Source organism: Bos taurus, chromosome 10 (assembly GCF_002263795.3).
Source record: "Bos taurus isolate L1 Dominette 01449 registration number 42190680 breed Hereford chromosome 10, ARS-UCD2.0, whole genome shotgun sequence".
Taxonomy (NCBI): domain Eukaryota; kingdom Metazoa; phylum Chordata; class Mammalia; order Artiodactyla; family Bovidae; genus Bos; species Bos taurus.
This window is the reverse complement of record NC_037337.1, coordinates 1780915-1799493: the sequence shown is the minus strand read 5'-3', so window position 1 is coordinate 1799493 and position 18579 is coordinate 1780915. Positions and strand designations below refer to the sequence as shown.

Below are 18579 nucleotides of genomic sequence, written 5' to 3'. Positions count from 1 at the left end.
GTCTGTTCTTAACAACAGCACCAATCAGATATTTTCTTAACTGTCAACTAAACCTTGGGTTTTTGATGTCATGACTCAAATAGAAGGCGGAGTCCAGTTTGTCCTAAATAAAGTAATGAACAATCTTGCAGAATTTTAACACTTCTGTCTAACAGCCTACCTGACATTTCCGTTTGAGCGCCAACTTGGTTTTTCAAACCTAATGAAACAGAAACCTTAACACTTCCCACAGACACCAGACCATCTCTCTCCATCTCATGGATGAAGTATGTAAAAAGGCATGGCTACTCACTTAATCTGTCAGCTCCAAAGTTCATCCACACTATCCCTCACACTATGAACCCATTAGCTTTCCTTCCAAAATGTGTATTCATCCACTTCACTTCCACCACCACCACAATCTTCTCTGAGTTAAAACCACCTCACACTTGGACCACTGAAAAATTTTTTTAAATTGCTCTTCCTGCTTCCTTTCCTTTCTCAATCTGCTTTTAACTCAGCAGCCAGAGCAACTTCTGAAAGAATTACTCTTCAAATTTATATTTTTTTGTTAACTGTACTTTGGCCATATCAGCTATAATCGAGTTCAATTAGAAAGTCATACCACAAACATTTGATAAGTCTTTTTATGGTTTGTTTTAAAAACTAAATTCCAGAAAGGTACATATCATACTATTTACATGATTCTATCACACAATTGCATTGTTCTGAGATAACCCTCTCTCTGGTCTGATATTTTTATCATGTAAGATTTAAAAGAAAGTTTAAACCCCAAATATTAATAATTATATGACCCATAAGTATCCTAAACACTCAATTTAAGTTATAGATGGTCAGACTATATTTTTTTTAAAAATTTTAAGACAAATTACTGCAATCTACAAGAGATCAAGAGATGGGCTTTAATCATAAAGATATACTTAGGCCTAAAATAAAAGTCACTTCAGTCATGTCCGACTCTTTGTGACCCTATGGACTATACAGCCAACCAGGCTTCTCTGTCTATGGGCTTCTCAGGCAAGAGTAAGGAGCGGTTGCTATTTCCTCCTCCAGGGGATCTTCCTGACCCAGGGACTGCACCTGCCTCTGTTATGTCTCCTGCATTGGCCGGTGGGTTCTTTACCACTAGCGCCACCTGGAAAGCAGTAGCTCAGCTGGTAAAGAATCTGCCTGCAATGTGGGATACCTGGGTTTGATCCCTGGGTCAGGAGGATCCCCTGGTTAGGGAATGGTTACTGACTCCAGTATTCTTGCCTGGAGAATTCCATGGACAGAGGTTACAGTCCATAGGGTCACAAAGAGTTGGACACAACTGAGTGACTTTCACTTTCCTACAACATGTAAAGAGTGAGCATGAACAAAGTATAATGGCTATATATAAGTACACATATACATATACACACAAAAGTTTGTGGCTAAAATGGATACAGAGAAAGGAATAGTACCAGAATAAAAGACATGTCACAATGATAAAAAGTTTATCAGGTAGACCAAAAAAAAACACACTTTTTTCCCCCACAAATATGTGTGTACCTAATGCCAGAGCTTCACACTAATCTGAAACAAGAACTGACAGAACTAAAGAGTAAAACAGAAAAATCCACAATTATTGGAAATTTTAACATCTCTCTCAATGACTGATTGAAAAGTAGACAAAGAAATCAGCAAAGTCACAGAGCATCTAGACAACATTCTCAGTTAACTAGATTCACCTGACATTTGTAGACTATACCCAACAACTGAGAATGACTCTCTTCAAGTCCATCATATCATTCATCGTTAAAGACTATATGCTAGCTCTTAAGATAGATCTCAATAAATTTGAAATGATTGAAATCTTACAGATCTTAACCAAAATACAAGTAAATTAGAAATTAATAGTAATTTGATATGTAGAAAATCTCCAAATACTTGGAAATTAAATAACACACTACTAAAAAAAAACAAGGTCAAAGAAATCACAGATTTCAGTGTCACCTTAAGAAGATTAAAAAAAGAGCAAATAAAAGACAAAATACATAGAAGAAAGTAATAAAGAGTAGAAATCAATGAGTGGTTAACAGACAAAGAAAATCAACAAAACCCAGAATTAGTTCTTTGAAAAACTAGAAAACATAATTAAGGAGAAAATTAAAAGAAGAAACAATTTATCCACATCAGGAATGAAAGAGGTAATATCACAACAGATGTTCAAAGGACACTAAAAGAATTCTCATAAACAAATTTTTTATTAAAAGATGACAACTTAGATAAAAGGAACAAATTCTTTTAAAAACACATACTACTGAAACCTACACATAACAAGCGGACACAATCTTAACAGCCCAGTATCTGTTAAAGAATTTCAGTTTGTACTTTAAGACTTACCACAAAGAAAGTTCATGGAAGGGTTGGTTTCCTGGGTAAGTTATATCAATATTTATGGAAAGAATACTGTTAATTTTATACTCTCAGAAAATAGAGAAAACAAGGGAAAATTCCTAAACTATTTTAAATGACCAGCATACCCCTGTTTAAAAAAAAAAAAAAAAAAACTGACACAAATGCTACAAGAATTGTAAACCAGAATCTCTCATGAACATGTGGAAAAAAAATCTTAACAAAATATTAGATAGAAAGTGGCAATATATGGAAAGGATAGTAGGTTTATTGGGCATTTAACCCAGGAATGCAAGGATGTATCACTCAAAGCTCAGTCAATGTAATTCCTCCACTGACAGAATAAAGAAAACCCATACCCGAGACACTATCTCTCCTTCCACGTGTAGGCAACACGAGACATCTACCTACCCAGGATCATAAAGGGATATAGGTAGTTAGTCCCAGCTCACTTTTCATTTTAAAAATGTATGCTTTGGAGCTTCACTGGGATGGTTCAGCTATAAAGAATCCATCTGCCCATGCGGGAGACATGAGTTTGATCCCTGGTCCAGGAAGGTCCCGCATGCGGTAGAGCAATCAGGCCTGTGCACCACAACTCCCGAGCCTGTGCTCCAGAGTGCAGGAGCCACAAGCATGGAAGCCGACATGCCCTACAGGCCACACTCCACAAGAAGAGACGCTACTGCAATGAGAAGCCAGCCGACTGCAGCTGGAGTGTAGCCCCCACTCGGCGCAGCCAGAGAACAGCCTGCGCAGCGACAAAGACCCAGTACAGCCAAATAAACAATACATTTTAAAAGTATGCATTTTTTAAAAAGGCATCATTGGGGGCCACTCTCACCTTTTAAAATGGGTCACATTCTCTCCATGGAATATGCCCATCTCCCGGGGCCTCTCACCTTCTGGGGTGGCCCATACTCAAGTCTATGAAGTGCATATCCATAGACAGAATACATAAAGCTGCTTTCCCTCTTAGTTCTTGGAGCACAGTCCCCTTGTCTGCCCACTTATATCTCTCGTAAGTGCCCTATATTAATAAATCTACTTCTTGCTCATCAAAAAAAGAATGAGATGCTTTGGAACAAGAGGTGGGAGTGGGGAGTCTAAATCTGGATGATGCATATTTTTTTTTAAGTATAAACATTATCAGTTCAAAAAAAATTGATCTGGGGGACTGGCAATCTCATCATCATGGGATAATTGAGCTCACGCTTAGCATTGCCTAGCTGGGACATAATGAATCACTCACTGACAACTGCTCACAAATGGTAATTTGATGGGAAGTTAGTCATTGCTAGTTCAACCTGGACCAAGGCTTCAGACGAGAGAAGCAGCAGGTATTTCACCAACAGTCTGGCTCCAGAACAAAGGAGACTTCCTACTTACTCAGCTGAATATACACTTTTGTTTAAAAACAAAACAAAACATGATTTTGATAGCCTTGTGTTTAAGATATTTTGCTTTGGCTGTGCTCTAACTTCTACCCCTTTAGAGATAGTTGATGAGTGTCACAATAAAACAAAGTAAATATGACAGATATAGGATAATTGTGATAAACCTGAACCACTTTAGAAGACCTCAAAAGAGACAGTCCAATGCGCCCCAGAATCCACATGCTACCAAAACTTCTGAGCTTTTTAATTCAGGCATAAAGAGGGAGCACATACGAGCGAGATCTGTGTCTGGATCGTCTATTGTTCGGGTCCGCTTGGTTTTTCTCCTTTTGTCTCCTTAATACAGCTTCCCACTGTGGCGCCGAATCAACCATATCATTCTCCTGCCGTATTCTGAAAAGAAACAACGTTCACCTAAAGTTAACACCCATACATGTGTTACCTTTATCAGTTCATCCTAAATGTGCTGTCAAAAAGTATCAAAGTTATCAAAAAGGTCAAAGGTCAAAGGTGTCAAAGGTATCAAAAAGTTATTAAGTAAGCTGTTTATAAGTTATTAAGAAATGAAATGCAGATGACACCACCCTTATGGCAGAAAGTGAAGAGGAACTAAAGAGCCTCTTGATTAAAGTAAGAGAGGAGAGTGAAAAAGTTGGCTTAAAGCTCAACATTCAGAAAACTAAGATCATGGCATCTGGTCCCGTCACTTCATGGCAAATAGATGGGGAAACAGTGGAAGACTTTATTCTGGAGGGCTCCAAAATCACTGCAGATGATGATTGCAGCCAAGAAATTAAAAGACGCTTACTCCTTGGAAGGAAAGTTATGACCAACATGCTACTGCTGCTGCTAAGTCACTTCAGTCGTGTCCGACTCTGTGCGACCCCACAGACGGCAGCCCACCAGGCTCCCCCGTCCCTGTGATTCTCCAGGCAAGAACACTGGAGTGGGTTGCCATTTTCTTCTCCGATGCATGAAAGTGAAAAGTGAAAGTGAAGTCACTCAGTCGTGTCTGACTCTTAGCAACCCCATGGAAGGCAGCCCACCAGGCTCCTCCATCCATGGGATTTTCCAGGCAAGAGTACTGGAATGGGGTGCCATTGCCTTCTCCATGACCAACCTAGACAGCATATTAAGAAGCAGAGACATTACTTTGTCAACAAAGGTCCATCTAGTCAAGGCTATGGTCTTTCCAGTGGTCACGTATGAAAGCTAGAAATTCAAACAGTTAAATATGGTGGCATAATGCCTTGGCAGTGGGGTAGGCACAGAACGTTCTGGTTACGCTGCTAGCATGTTTAAGAGAGAATGAGGGCTGAGCACTCAGTGTGGCCAGGGTCCTGGCAGGGAGAACAAACCAAGGGAAAGTGAAGCTGGGGGGAGAAGGGGCTGGGGGTACAGGCACTTGTCATGTGAGGTCAGGGGACAATATTATCAATCCTGTCAGTTTTCAAAAGATAATCTACAAATCTGGATCTTTTTTTAATGAACTCTTTAATTTTTTAAGTAATGGCAATCAATTATGAGTGTGAAGATACTGAACAGACCTAGCAAAAACCATCATGGACCACACCCAGTCTGCAGATACATCAAGTCTTTCTAAAAACAAGGGTGAGGAGTTACAGGGGAGAGAGGGAAACAAGTATTAAATTAAAGCAAGTGCATACTTAATGTGTAAATAATGTCTAGAATGCACTGATGCTGTAAAGCCATGAGTATTTCTTGCAAAAATCAGACAACTGTTATCTGAATCTTTAACTCTGACTTTATGTAATTTCTTGAGGAAGCCACTCCAGGCTGTTTCTTTCACACTGCTGCTCCCAGGACATGGGAGAGCAGCATGGCATCACACAGTAATCATCCAGTACTCGGACTGCATGAGCATAACTGTCTCAAAAGAGAAATGAAAAGAATAGGCAAGTCTGGAGTCATTTCTTTCACTGAACAGATGTCTTTTGGTTGCCCTCTTACAGCACTGTGGGATGGTTATCTGGATTTGCTTATAATGCAGATCAGTAGACAGTGACAAATATTCATCTCACTTAAACAGAGACAAAGGAAAGCAAATTCAAGTTTAAAAAAAAAACTAAAAGTAGCTTAAAAGGAAAAAGCTATTTAAATCTCTCTATATTAAAGAGGAATTGTGTTACGTAAAAACTTATCTGTAACACACTTCAAGTCTTTGAACTGTATCTATTTCCTCACTAAAGCTTTCATTTCTATTATTTGAATATTATTAACAGGATACAATCATGGTATTTTTTACAAATTCAAGAACATAGTTCCCTCTCTCATGGTATATCCAAAGGAAATTAAAATTGAACATATGTGGTTATGAATTTGAACATTAGAAATAGCTAAAGAAAAATATGAGAAGATATATGAATATTAGACATAGCTAAAGAAAAATATGAGAAGATATACGATTCAAAGTCATATGATTATTAATAATTATTTGAGACACTGTTATTTTTTATATTTTGACTACATATACAAACACATACGTATATGGATTTTCATAGCCAAAACCTACACCTCCGAGCCATTCGCTGTATCACATGACAGCCAGGGACCAACCAGACCTGCTGGGGGAGCACTGTCCTGTACACCCCCAGGACTGAGGAGTCCAAAGTTAGGAAGAGGTGGTCAGTGGGAAGGTGTCAGGCTGGCAAGGAGATAGCTCCCTTCTCACAGGAACCCACACCTTGCGTTGCCCGGGGATAGACGCAGAACCAGGTCCGTGTGGCTCCCAAGCCTGGAGTCTTCTAGATGCAGCTTCCATTCTGAGCTAAATCACTGTATAGTTCATGGACAGGACTACATTTCACTAATTTTGTTTTTATCAGTTAAGTCAGAACCTGTAAATATTTTTGAGGGGTCAGGTGTGCCAGCAAGGGTGAAACCTGACTGAGGCAAACATACTTTTGCGAGAAGAACATTCCCTAGACATTTCAAAGGAAGCACAAGGAGTATATGCTCCTTCTTCTGTTGTGGACTTTAGCTAGCTACCTTCATGCTGAGGCTTTTCTCTGGTAACAGAAATGAAAACTCCTACTTCCAGTACCTTACTAGTAATAAGAACCATATCAGAAAGAATTTCAGACTGTGGCCTGTACCTTTAACTTCTATCTTCCTAATCAAATAGTTGAAAGTGAGGGCAATGAAACCCTGTCAGTTAATATCCTTGGGACCCACATGTTCCAGAGACAGATGCCCTCTACCGGTGATACAGCTTCATAAATATTCTAACAAGGTGCATTAAAAATGTAAGGCTCATTGCAGAGTCACAACAGAAGCACATTTTCCTGAGTAATGGGTGGTGTGGCCGCCTTAGTCTGTAATGAAGTTTGAAATTACACCCTTACAAAAGGCCTCTGGTTAATGGTACCTCATTACAAGAGTGAAAGTGTCATTTCTTCCATCACTGACCTGCTCCGGAAAATACAGATGCTACTTGGAAAGGAAAAATCCTACCCTTAAAGGCAAGAATACTGTAATACTCAGTCCTTAGGAGGCAGAGGTTAACTGTTTTGTTTATGCATAAGTAACTAAAGAAATCTTTACATGTACAACACATATCCTATAACGGTTCTATTTTGTGAGTCTCATTTCTCCTGAGACGTGGGACACACAGAGTATTGGGTTTTGCTTCTTTCCTGATAGATTTTAATTTTAATGCAGGAATTTAAATTATGAAGAATAAAAATACTGTAAGCATTATATTGATACAGGGCCTTTTGAAAAGTCAAAATGTTTTCTATTTTGACTTTTTACAGTCATGAAAGTGTTAAGGGGGGAAAGAGTCCGTTGCATTTTTTACTGGGAATATATTCATTTTCAAATGTTATATTTAAAGTTGAACCTCAAAAATGCTAAACATTTCTTTCCTGTATCCACTAAGGCAATAACTCTACATATCATATTTTGTCTATTTCCTCAGTACAACTAAGAAGACTTAACAGCTAGACTAAGAAGCCTAACCATAAGAAGGCTTTTTTTTTTTAATTCTCCATCATTTTATGTTTTTTTGGCTATGCCACATAGCATGCGGGATCTTCGTTCCACAACAGGGATGGAACCCACAGCTCCTGCAGTGGGAGTGCAGAGTCTCAACCACTGGACCACCAAGGAAGTCTCGGCTTTTGTGTTTCAGTTACTGTGTAAGGAAGAGAGTTGCTCTAGATCAGAGCATTTTCCAGTAATATTTCAGAATAAGAGAGTTCTGATATACTTCCTTCATATCTCACCAAACTTCAACACCCTACTTTTCCAGGCTATCCATGCAATTTAGATTTTAACTGCATTTGACACTTAATTAAAGTTTGTAAAAGATTGTGAAGATGAAATGCCATATAATCATTTGATAACAATAATGAAGATAATGACTATTCTTAGTCTCTTCTTTCCATCTTCCCCGTTATAGTTCTGCTGCTTCTGCAAAATTCTTCACATTACCACATGAAGTCTTATACAAATCCTTGTGGATTTTACTTGGTCCTCTAGCTTTACCAGGGCAGTTTCCTTCCTAACAGGACATTCCTTTAGACCAGTTCTTAATTCATTTCTCCTTCACTGAGATAAAAGGCCATGTTTAATACAAACCTGAGCAATCTTACACAGCAAATGCAGAATGACGCTTTGGATGATAAGGAGCAATCCCTGTTGCTCCTGAGTTCAGCCTAGTTCCAGCTCTGTTGTTATCTGACTCAGAGATCTCTGGGCAAAACGTTTAACCTTCTTTGGTAAGTCTGTTTCTTCATCTACTGAATTACTGTGAAGATCCTTTCCAGATTTAAAACTCCATGTTTTTCTCTTTGTGCTTCATTTGTTCATTGTTCTTTGAAACAAACCTCCACTCTTCAGCTACAGCACGACTCTCCAGACAATTGCTTCATATGGCCACTCCATCGCTAACAGTAACTCTGCAGTTCCCAACCGATTGTGGACTTGTGCTTCTCAACAACAGCTCTCATTCTGGGATCACCTGCTATAAACCAACCTTCTTTTTTTTTCAGTAGTTTTTCTTCCCTAGGGAAATTTATATCAGTTCCAGGCATCTGTCGACATACTCCCTGAAGACCAGCAAGCAAAAAATTCATTTGCTTTTTCCATCTCCCCCCAATATCGATAAATTAATCTTATTTGCTCTTAAAGGTACTTCAATGTCTTCCACTTACACCTTATGCTCTCCCTCCTAAAATGGGCTACCTGCAGCATAATTTCCTCTCCCCAACTCTGCTTCTATTTTCGTAATCATTCAACCTGCCTCGAGTTTAGTCCTCTGAGAACATTTCTCTGTTGCTGTAGCTTTGGCCTTCCATAGTCGTCTCTATCAATTTGGATTATGCTCTGGAATTCCTAAATTATCCATTATCAAATGTTTAAATCTTAATACAACTTAGTAAAGTAGAAATCAGAATGCTGTGCCATGTGTGGAGCACAGTAAACGTCACTTCCAGTGGCTCTGAACAGACTACCCACTCCAGCCCCAGAATTTGTACCTGGTTTGCAGCCCAGACATTTCTGTCAGGGACAGGAACCAGGCAGGAGGGCATGCTTGTGAGGAAACAGTTATCTATTTTCAGGCCATGTGGAATAAACACCCTTGGGTTTAACTTTGCCATCATCCAAAACACATCTTTCCCTTAAGGCACAGGGACAGTAATGTTTTGTTTTATGATTCTAACAACAACAAAACCCTACCAAGGCTGTGATCTAGATTTGCCTGCCTCAGCCGTATCGTCCCTGTTACCTGCAGTGCCACAGAGGATGGTTTCTTACTTTTCTCAGAAAAATAATATAAAAGACTTTGTGGAATGCATTTAAAATACTTCAAATCATCTTAATCCATTATTCAGATACAGATTCTAAGAGACACCTAAAAAGCAGGAGGAAACTCTAACATTTGTGGCAGGATAAACTCACATGTTAGAAACACTGGTCTCTTTGTTGTTAAAAGGAGCTGCCCCCACTCTGTAGATACAATGGGGACTTCAGGTAACACTGAGCAGCACTGAACATTCTCATCAGTCGAATGCAGGGCTCTTTCTGCTTTTCAAAGCACATCCGTTATCTCAGATCTTCACAAACCTCATGAGGTAGGCCAGGCAGGTATGATCCCATTTAGCATGTAAGAAAATTAAAACTCAGAGGGTAAAGGAACCAGCTTCTAGGCACGCAGCTCTTCAAAGCAGGGGCAGATTCATAATGCACGGTCCTTCATTCTTTGTTCTGTGCTCTATTTCACCCACACGCATGCACACATGTGCATACATATCGCCTCATGTACATAATTCATGTGATTATGATGCAAACGGCTCAGAATGAAATTTGGGAAAGGTCCAAATGGTCCCCTGTTGCCAATTTATTCTAGTCCTGTTCTTACCCCCAGCTTCTCTCATTTTTCTTACTCTTTTAATTTTTGCCAGGCTCCAGAGTTACTTCCACTTTTATGCTTATGCAAAAAACACCAGACGGGTTCTCTGCCTCACTGCCCCCACCTCCTCCAAATCTCCCACTTCAAATCCTAAAAGCCTAGCAACACATCAAAGCTAATGACTGAGTAATCCACAGATCCCAGTGAATGCCTAAAGGAGAGCTGATTTTCATCAGCAGCACAAAGGATATTTTGCAGACCAGTTCCTTTGAATGTGAAGGATATTTTATTAAGCTCAAGGTATTTTCAGGGAAAGCTGGCTTATGAAAGGCGTCACCGTGATAGATCTACTTCTTAGGTCCTCCTCCAACATGCTCTGTGGACAAGTCCCAAGAATGGCCCGGGGGTTCAAATCCACAAAGAGGAGCCAACGGACACTTCTGATTTTACGTGCAAGATTCAAAATTCTAACTAGTAAAAACTAATGCAATCTAATACTCACAAAGATCATTAATTTAATGCTTCTCTGTACTTGGTAGGTTTCTAATTTGATTAATTTAATTGAACCAATTTTTTCACAAATCAGTATAGAAAAGTAAGTAATCTCAAAAGAAATTTGCAGCCTTTTAGATTTCAACCCTACCAGTGAACTAAGATATCAACTCCATTTCCCAATATCAATCTATCTTTCATTATTTAGATCATAATGACCACTTTATAACTTTTTAGAGATCAGATACCCTCTTAAGAATCTGATTAAATCTACAGAATCTTATCACCAGAAAATTGTATGCTTGGAAACAGAGAATTTTACATAAAGTTGCTTGAGATTATGATACCCCTAAAACCTACCCATCAATCAAAGGATAAAAAAGCCTGGTCTGAAAATACAAATGTGTAGATAGGGAAGATGGGGAAATGGAGGACAAAGTTAAAAGAAAAGTGGAAAAGGCTAGAAAGAGGGTGTAGGAGAGGTCGGGACAGCCAAAGAAGAGGCAATGACACCAAAATTAGATATCCAGCTCTGTCCGCCACAGCGCCATCACCTCTTATAGCTCAGTTAGTCTTTACAGGAACTCAAGAAAACAGACCAGGCAGTACACACACCATTTTAAGGATGACAAAGCTAAGTTTAAGTTGATTAAATGAGTTGCCCAAGGTCAAACAGCAGGACACGGCAGAACCAAAACCCTGACCCACTCCCTTAGGGTTTTATCTTTGCTTTTTTTTTTTTTTTACATTTTATCACTGGTTCCTAATCAAAGACAGATGTCAAAGAGGACAGGAAAGAAAGAGTGAGAAAGAAGCTAAGAAAAGAAAAGAATAGGAGGGACCTGGTGAGGGAAAAAAATGTGATAGAGTAAAAAAGGGAGAGAAGAGAAGAGAGATGAAGAGAAAGGTGTACGTAGAGACACCACCAGGCTTCCCTGGTGGTTCAGACAGTAAAGCATCTGCCTACAATGCGGGAGACCCGGGTTCAATCTCTGGGTCGGGAAGATTACCTGGAGAAGGAAATGGCGACCCACTCCAGTACCCTTGCCTGGAAAATCCCATGGACGGAGGAGCCTGGTAGGCTACAGTCCATGAGGTCGCAAAGAGTCAGACACGACTGAGCGACTTCACATACTAGAGACACTGAGGGGAAAATAAGGACTCTGTCATCTTAAAGATGTTATAACAAGAAATTGCTCCAACTTCCAGTTAATTATACAGAGGAAAAAAAAAACTACTTTCTCAAACCTCAAAATCTGGAAAACTGTAGGTACCCATGCAGATTATGGAAACAATAAAGAGACAACTAAAGTGAAAGAGGATTAAGAAATACATAAACAATTTCCCAAACAAAGGAGGCTTAAGTCTCTGCTGTTGGAAATTCTGTGGAATGACACCCTGCAGTTATTCCTCACCCATCTGGCCTCACTAGCTCTCGACCTAAAGCTAACAGAGGAGGTTGCTTATCTACAGTCATATTTTTCTAAAATTGAATCTAAACAACATCCTGTTTCTAATACTAGCCTTCCAGGGTCAGTGTGGATTATGAGTTTTTCCATGTCTGTTCAAAGCCACAACCACTGCTTTGAATCAAGCTGATTTGTAACACTGTCTTGTTGACTTGTGCTTCTCTTCACGCAAAATGAGAGATACTGAAACTGTTATCTATGGGAGCAGCAAAGCAGCTTGAACTCCAACAGGTAGACACTGAAAAAACAGTATTGACACAGGATTGTCTTAAACCTAATATGAGAGACCTTCCTTATGTTAAAAAAGCAAACAAAGAAACGAACAACAACAACAAAAATTGCAACAACAGCAAGAAGCAGTGGCAGAGGAAATATCATCCTGAAGACCACACACAGTCTCCAGAACGTCTCTCTGGAGAGAGTCTGTCCAGAGTTCCACTGGACACATCATGGGCTTCAAAACAGTGCTTGAAAAGCTAATGTGCACAGTCTTTGTCCTTCTGCCCCAGGCTACAGTTCCCATGGGGAGATAGGAAAATGAGTGTCTCGGGTGCAGGCTCTGACTTTCAAAGTGAGAAAGTATCCGGAGCTGAATTTAGAGACCTTGCTGGCAGGAAGCAGAAAATCAGCACGTTCAAGACTCACTTTGCCTCATTCTAGGGTTACCAGAGTCCTTTAATAAAAGCACAAAGGACGCTGGTGAGAGCTTGGCTGGGTCACCCTGCCAATGGAAATAAGGAAAGGCAACTGAGGTTGAAGAGATTCATTCTCTCCCCAAAGTTGAAAGTCAGACATCGTTAGACAACCCTTTATTACAGACACAAGACATGTTGGGACCATTAGCAGGGCCACAGTATAAATATTCAGACCCATGTATCCCAAGGTAGAGTGAGTGGGCTCTGGCACGATTTTAAAGGCTGATAATGGGGTGGAGTGGGCAGTGGCAGCACTGCATCACGGGTACGTGGCCCCCGGGGCAGAGTCCTGCGCGGCACCGCCCCGCATGCTGTGCCTCCACCAGGAGTCTCAGCCATGGGATTAGCACTGCAAGACCTGCTCCTTCCTTCGCCCACTTTCTGCTATGCCTCTGAGAGCCGGACTCCAGACCTCATCTTCTACAGACAGCCACCCTGTGTAAGCCCAGGGCAGTATCTCCACAGGTAAAAGAAATTATTTTTGCAAGTCTTTGTGTCAGTGTGCATTGAAAGCAATTTCTCATTAATAGCCTTATAAAGTACTTTAGCATTTAAACGTTCAGAACCACCATCATTCTAAAATATACTATTTATACAGTACAAAAAAGCCAATCTGAAAAATTGTTGATGAAACTAGGGTAGAGGCAGAAAACACCTATTAGGAATATTAAAGCCAATGCTTCTAGATCAGTAATGAGCTATTTAGGAATTTGCTGGCAACCTTTGAATAGTGTTTCATTTTAACAGCAAATGTCAAGTTAGCACTTCTGGCTCAAAAAGACAGTTTTTAAATAGGCTGGCTCTGAGAAGTTGAGAATAGCGCACCAGGCCCTGGTCCATAGGGTCACAAAGAGAGGGGCTAAAGCAACCTAGCATGCACAAACTCAGAATACACCAAGCAAAACAGAAATATATTTGTCAAGACACTGGCTTGATAACTAGGTCCATGGAGATGCAGGAGGTGTTTTTCCGTTTGTTTTGTGTTGTCTGTGCAGAAATACTGGATTTTAGAGTGGGAAGAACATACCTGAGGGAAAGCTACCGTCCACACTTGGGTTTTTATAGATGAAGACATTGGGATCATTTCCTTGAGAAAACTGTCCTAACACATTGAGATCTCACCTCTATCAAGAAGGCTCAACACAGAAAGTTTTCCTAAGAGAGTGGTCCACTCTCACAGTGCTGTCTGGGCGGTTATGACATAGGTGCTGCAGTTAGAGAGGGAGGCCAGCTCAGTGCATGCCACGCACAAGGGCTCTGAACACAAAACAAGGACCCCAGAGAGCATCTCATGCAACCTCCTCAGCAAGAGGCAACCCAGAAGAAGCAACCACACCGGAGTCTACGTCAGGTGGGGACGGGCTTCCCCACGGTCACCACTGCCATCTGGGGCTAGGTGTTCCAGCTGTGGAGTGCTGCCTTCTGCACTGTTGGACGTCCAGCAGCATCCCTAGTCAGTAGCAACCCCCAGCTGTGACAGCCAAAAGTATCCCAAAACACTGCCAGGGAAGAGAGGGAAAACAAAACTGTCCCCAGCTGAGAACCACTGGATTAGAAACTGGCATAACCGATAACTATATCCCTCAGCTCCCCAACTTGGTGTTCTTTCATCATGGATCACTTGTTTTCAAATAAATATTTCAGAATTAGGAAGAACTGATTAAATCAATGCATTGCCATCACTAATATTGATTACATGTCAAATCATGTTACTAACAAGCTCTTAAGACTAAGTCCTAAAAATATGAACTAATTGCATTTACCCATCTAATTGCGTGTGCCTGGCACAAGTATAAACACATTTGCATTAAATATACATAAGACTAAAAGTATGCAACTGTGAGTGTCTTGGTTTTTGGTTGGGCAAAGAATAATGATGTCAAGTTAAAAGACACTTCAGGGAGAAATCTCTCTACAAATGATAAAATTTCTTACCACTCTTAGGCAAATTCACTACATGTTGTACCTAAATATAGATTATTGCTTTTTATTTTTTTTAATTAATAAGAAGGGACATCACTGTCAAACTGTTTAATCATCTTATTATAAAGATAAGAAACTCAGTTCAAAGAGCTGAGGTTTCCTAAAATAGTACTTCAGAATCATTCCAGATTTCTTCTTAAATACAGCTGAGAAAAATCAGGTATAAAAATTCATAGGACACACAGCTTCTACAATCAGTGGTAGCCGCTGATGTCAGAGTTTCTGTTAACTATCATATTCCAACATTACCTGTTTCTCTTTTTCCGGTGCTCTCTGTTAGAATTTTCTGATTCACTACCACTGCTTGTATTACAGCGTGAGCGTGACCTGAAAAGAAAATAAGAGGAAAAAAACTATATTTATGACAAATGAAAATTTTCAGAACAGTTCATGTAGGTTCTTTAGAATTAATTTTGCAATAAAATTACCAATTCAAACATAAGTAGTTGTCATAACCCTCTCCCAATCAGTTCCTCAATTCAGCTAGCCATCTGAATGTCTATAAGAAATGTGGAAGCAGACTAAAGTAAATGTCACCATGCTCCTAGAAAGGACCACAGAATCAAGTGCTTTCAACAGAACTCTGATGTGGAAAAGCTGTAAGTCCCTGGGGTGGACTAAATATGGACTCAAAGTCCTGTCAAACCCCTACCCCCATGAAGAGAGGGAGAGTTTATTTCCACTCCCCTTGAGTTTGTGCTGGTCCTACGAGTGATTTTTTCCAACAGAAGGAGGTAGAAGGGATACTCTGCCAGTTCTAGGACTATCTCTTAACAGGGCTGGTAGCTTCTGCTTCTTCCCAGCCACCTAGGTTAACCAGGCGCAGAGATCACAGACAGAGTGAGTTCCCAGGCGGACAGCCATTCTGCCAGGGACCAGTTAAACTAGCTAACAAACTGCTGTTCAATCAATAGAATCATATAAGATATATATGGTTGTTGTTATATTCAACCACCCCGTTCCAGATGGTTTTACTGTAGCAAGAGATAAGCGAGGGACTTCCCTGACAGCCCAGTGGTTAAGACTCCACACGTCCATTGCAGGGGGCATGGGTTCGATCCCTGGTCAGGGAACTAAGATCCCAAATGCCACGGTGTGGTGTGGCCAAAAAGAAAAACAGAAAGAAAGAGACTAGAAAAGAAAAAAAGAAAAAGAGAGATAATGGAGATAGCTCCTCTAAGACAAAAAGGAGCAGGGTAAAAAAAAAAAAGAGAGAGAGAGAGAGAAACTCCTAAAGATGTTAAGGAATGGAAGACGGAGAACCAGTCGCAGCCAAAATTGTTATTTCAAAGTTTAAAAAATTACAATATCCTTAAAGCAGTCGCTAATAAAACCAAACATTTCCCACAGTCTTGCCTCAGGTCTGAGCTGTGCTGACCTGCTAAGCCTTTCCCTCTCCCTTGACCCTCCTTCCATTTTGGCTTTTTTACCTCCTCCTCTGCTTTAGATCTGAATCTTCACCACTGTTATGGGCTTTCCTATGGGGGGAAAAGAATAATAATTCATTCAGGAGAATAGAAAATTATCAACTGGCTAAGGAAAGCAAAGCAGAATGAGTTTTACTTCAGTTAATGCACATTACACAGTCATCCACTCACGTCAGTCACCAAACACATGAGTCACACATACATGCCCAGCTCTACAACAGATCCCAGAAACGATATCAAATGGCCTCAAGAAGCCAACAGGCTAGCAGGGGCTACAAACAGTCCATAAGTAATTATGCACAATTATCTGTGTCTGTAATTATCCATTAAGTAATTAACAGATATAACTAATTATCTGTTAAGTTCCATTCATCCAATAACAGAGTTCAATTGTAGTGTCCAGATCTGCAACTGAAACAGAGCACTAACCTGATTAGGCGCACCAAATCCAACCTGCCTCACTTGCTTTTAGTTGATTTTAAACTAACCACTCCCTAGCTTCCTTATGGATAACACCTCCGATGTATGGGTCACTATAGTAATGGTTGCTTAAATTGGTTTTCAGGAATGGGGAGTTAGTCCTTACCCAGTTCAAACTGGTTGAAACCACTGACCATTCAACTGGCCATGCGTGAGTGTCAGACGGATGATCTTTTGATGCTAGAGGGCCAAAACCTCTACCCTCAGAACACACTAACTCTGCCATCTTCTGAACAGTTGCCACGGAGAACCATGAAGCTTGACCACTCTTGCAGAAACCACTGGTTACCTCCCTTTTCTTACCTCAATCACCTCTCCCCACGCCTGATACACCCTGCCTCTTTATCCTACAAACATCCCTAAGTCTGACCTTCAGGGAGACAAGTTTTGGATGTGTTCTCCCATCAACTTGTTTGGCTACCTTGTGAATTAACGATTTCTCTGCTGCAAACCTTGGCGTCTCAATGTCTGGCTTGCTGCAAGTTAGGCAAACAAACCCAATTCCGTAACACAATCCACCAAGCCAAGTTCTGCTATAATCTGATGTCAGCTCTCACCTGAATGCCCTTTCCAACATCCCAGCCTCCATGGCCCTTGTCATCTTCCCTAAGGACCTCTTTACTGCAACTCAGCAACCCCATCAGGGTCACACTTTGGACTTTATTATCTGTAACCACCTGCAAAAACCTTGTTCTCTAACCTGAATCTCCTCTCCTTCCTGAATACCACTTCCTATTTACCTTCAAACAGCTTCAGTGGGGCATCCTGTTAAATGTGTGAGTTTTGTAGTCCTGAATGTGAATCCCGTCCCGTCTGATGATAAGTAGTGTGATTTAAACACAAGACTTCTCTACTGAGCCTCAGTTTGAACAGTACTTCCCACGCAGAGTTGTTATGAGGATAAAATGAATTAATATATTTAAAATGCACACAGTAGGACCTGGCCCACTCTAAGCACTCAATAAATGTTGACTATTACCATTGCTGCTTGTTCAATGACTTCCATCTACCTTTCTTCGACCTCAGTAGTACTGTCTGTCTATCAACCTTGCAACTTTCTGTAAGCTAACTTTTATTTCCTCCCTGACTCAGTTTGGATTTTCATCATCACAATAACATGTATGCCAGTACTTGAAACTTCCTCTGACTGTGTTTTTTGTTCAGTCTCTATGACAAAACTCCAGAGGTGGGTGAATTCAACTCTCCAGGTTCTTTGGGCCAGCCCTCAAAAGCTGGCAAGCAGTGCTAGATGAGGTTACATAAAAGGGCATGTTAACTACACTACAAATCCATGTGCATAATCTCAGATCTACAACATGGCCCAGCAATCCTACCACCTTTCTCTGATCCAAGAACTCTCAGTTTCTTCAAAGTGCTTTCAAACTCCTTTCGCCTTGCAGCCCTCTGACTCACTGTACCACTGCTGCAGCAAATGACTTTGTGTTCTCCTTCCAAAGCAAAAAGGAGCCAGCCATTAGATGGGAACTCTTTCCTTTTCCTGTTACCCAAAATAAAACTCACCCACATCACCCTCTCTTTTATGGAAGTGTCCTTATAATTAAGGTCAATCTGCTCACCTGTGCTGTGCAGCTCCCATTGCCTTTTACCTCCTCGGTGATTGTCATTAACCACCTCGTCTCTCACATATATTCACCTTGTCCTCAGAGCCAAGTTTCTTTACCAGCCTTGCACATTCTCAAGTCTCTCCTGTTCAAACATACACACACCTACTTTGACTCCACATTTCCCACGACTTTCTGCCCAGTCTCTCTCCTCTCCTGCAAAGCCATACTTCTTGAGCAAGGTCTCTTTCTTGCTTTTGGGCTCCATGCCCTTTGTTATACGTGCCTTTCCGATCTAGCCAGGGCAGACATGAATCTT

At 40.6% G+C, this 18579-nt stretch overlaps 1 protein-coding gene across 6 annotated transcripts in view; it reads right to left on the bottom strand.

The window, feature by feature from the left end:
* Positions 1 to 18579, bottom strand: part of EPB41L4A (erythrocyte membrane protein band 4.1 like 4A) — a 296657-nt gene that overhangs the window by 15180 nt on the left and 262898 nt on the right. For all 6 annotated transcript variants that reach the window (NR_198911.1, NM_001435210.1, XM_010808814.4 and 3 more), the window contains 3 exons: positions 16222 to 16269; positions 15041 to 15118; positions 4050 to 4169 (listed from right to left, as the gene is read on the bottom strand). Coding sequence is in view for 5 of the 6 variants with exons in the window: in NM_001435210.1 (NP_001422139.1) it covers positions 4050 to 4169; positions 15041 to 15118; positions 16222 to 16269 (246 nt within the window). In the remaining variant the exon portion in view is untranslated. The remainder of the gene's footprint in view (positions 1 to 4049; positions 4170 to 15040; positions 15119 to 16221; positions 16270 to 18579) is intronic.